At 46.6% G+C, this 1,014-nt stretch overlaps 1 protein-coding gene across 1 annotated transcript; it reads right to left on the bottom strand.

Moving 5' to 3' along the window:
* Nucleotides 1-225: 225 nt before the first annotated feature.
* On the bottom strand, nucleotides 226-744 carry LOC126702134 (uncharacterized). The gene has a single exon (XM_050400815.1). The coding sequence runs from the start codon at nucleotides 742-744 to the stop codon at nucleotides 226-228; it is 519 nt and encodes a 172-aa protein (XP_050256772.1).
* Nucleotides 745-1,014: the final 270 nt, after the last annotated feature.

The raw sequence follows: 1,014 nt of genomic DNA, 5'->3' as shown, positions 1-1,014 counted from the left end.
CACTATTGCATAAATCCATGGCCTTCCAAGGATTGTCGTATACGAAGAAAACGAAGTGACCACTATAAACATTACCATTACTTCCTTATCTTCAATATTCACGAGAAGCGAAATCTGCCCTTTCGGGATCACCATCCGGCCATCGAACCCCACCAGGGGCATATCGCACTTGGAGAGATCTTCATTCTTTGGGCCGAGCCCCTAAACAAGTCGGGGTACATCACTTTAGCACCACTCCCCTGATCTATCAATACCCTTTTTCACTATGAAACCATTTATCCGGGCTGTAACCACCAAGGTATCGTCGTACGATTGAATCGTTTCTTTTAAATCGTCGTCATTGAAGGCAATAGGCTCCCGAGTGAACTTCAACTTCCTTTTGGAAGGTTGTTCGCCTGGGCAACCTTCTGGCGGCACCATGGCCAATACCCCTCTCCTCTTGGACACCAAGGTACCCCTTGAACCTGCGTAGATGACTTCTATCACTCCCAATGAGAGTGGGAGAGGATTCCCTCGAGGTCGAGTACCCGGCCTGGCTTCCTGATTTCTCGGGTCCACTACAAATTCTTTCAAATACCCCGCCTTTACTAACTGCTCTAGATGATCTTTTAACACCCTACATAGTTCGGTGTTATGCCCCTTATCTTTATGGTAAGTATAGTACAGGTTCTGATTTTTCCTTGACGAGTCACCCCTCATCTTGTTTGGCCACCAAAAGTATGGCTCATTTTTTATTTGATCCATGATTCTATGCACTGGCTCCTTGAATGTCAAATTCACTTCCCCCACCTGTGCGACCGGCTCCTGTATCCTCAAATCTTTTCAGGGCCTTAATTGAAAACCCTTCTGCCGAGGCTAACTCATGATCGAAGCCTTACCCTTGCTCTACTGACGGTCATCCTCTAACCTTTTATATTCTTCGATACACCTCATCAACTGCCTCATATCCACGGGAGGCCTCCTCGTCAATAAGTCTCGTAGTTCGGAATCCTCGGGCAATCCAATCGAAAAGTA

Source organism: Quercus robur, chromosome 1, assembly GCF_932294415.1.
Source record: "Quercus robur chromosome 1, dhQueRobu3.1, whole genome shotgun sequence".
NCBI lineage: Eukaryota > Viridiplantae > Streptophyta > Magnoliopsida > Fagales > Fagaceae > Quercus > Quercus robur.
The sequence above is the reverse complement of the archived record's forward strand: the minus strand, read 5'-3'. Positions and strand labels throughout refer to the sequence as shown.

Bases quoted from the DNA above. Each gene is read 5' to 3' on its own strand.
- LOC126702134 (XM_050400815.1), bottom strand. From the start codon at position 744: ATGGATCAAATAAAAAATGAGCCATACTTTTGGTGGCCAAACAAGATG.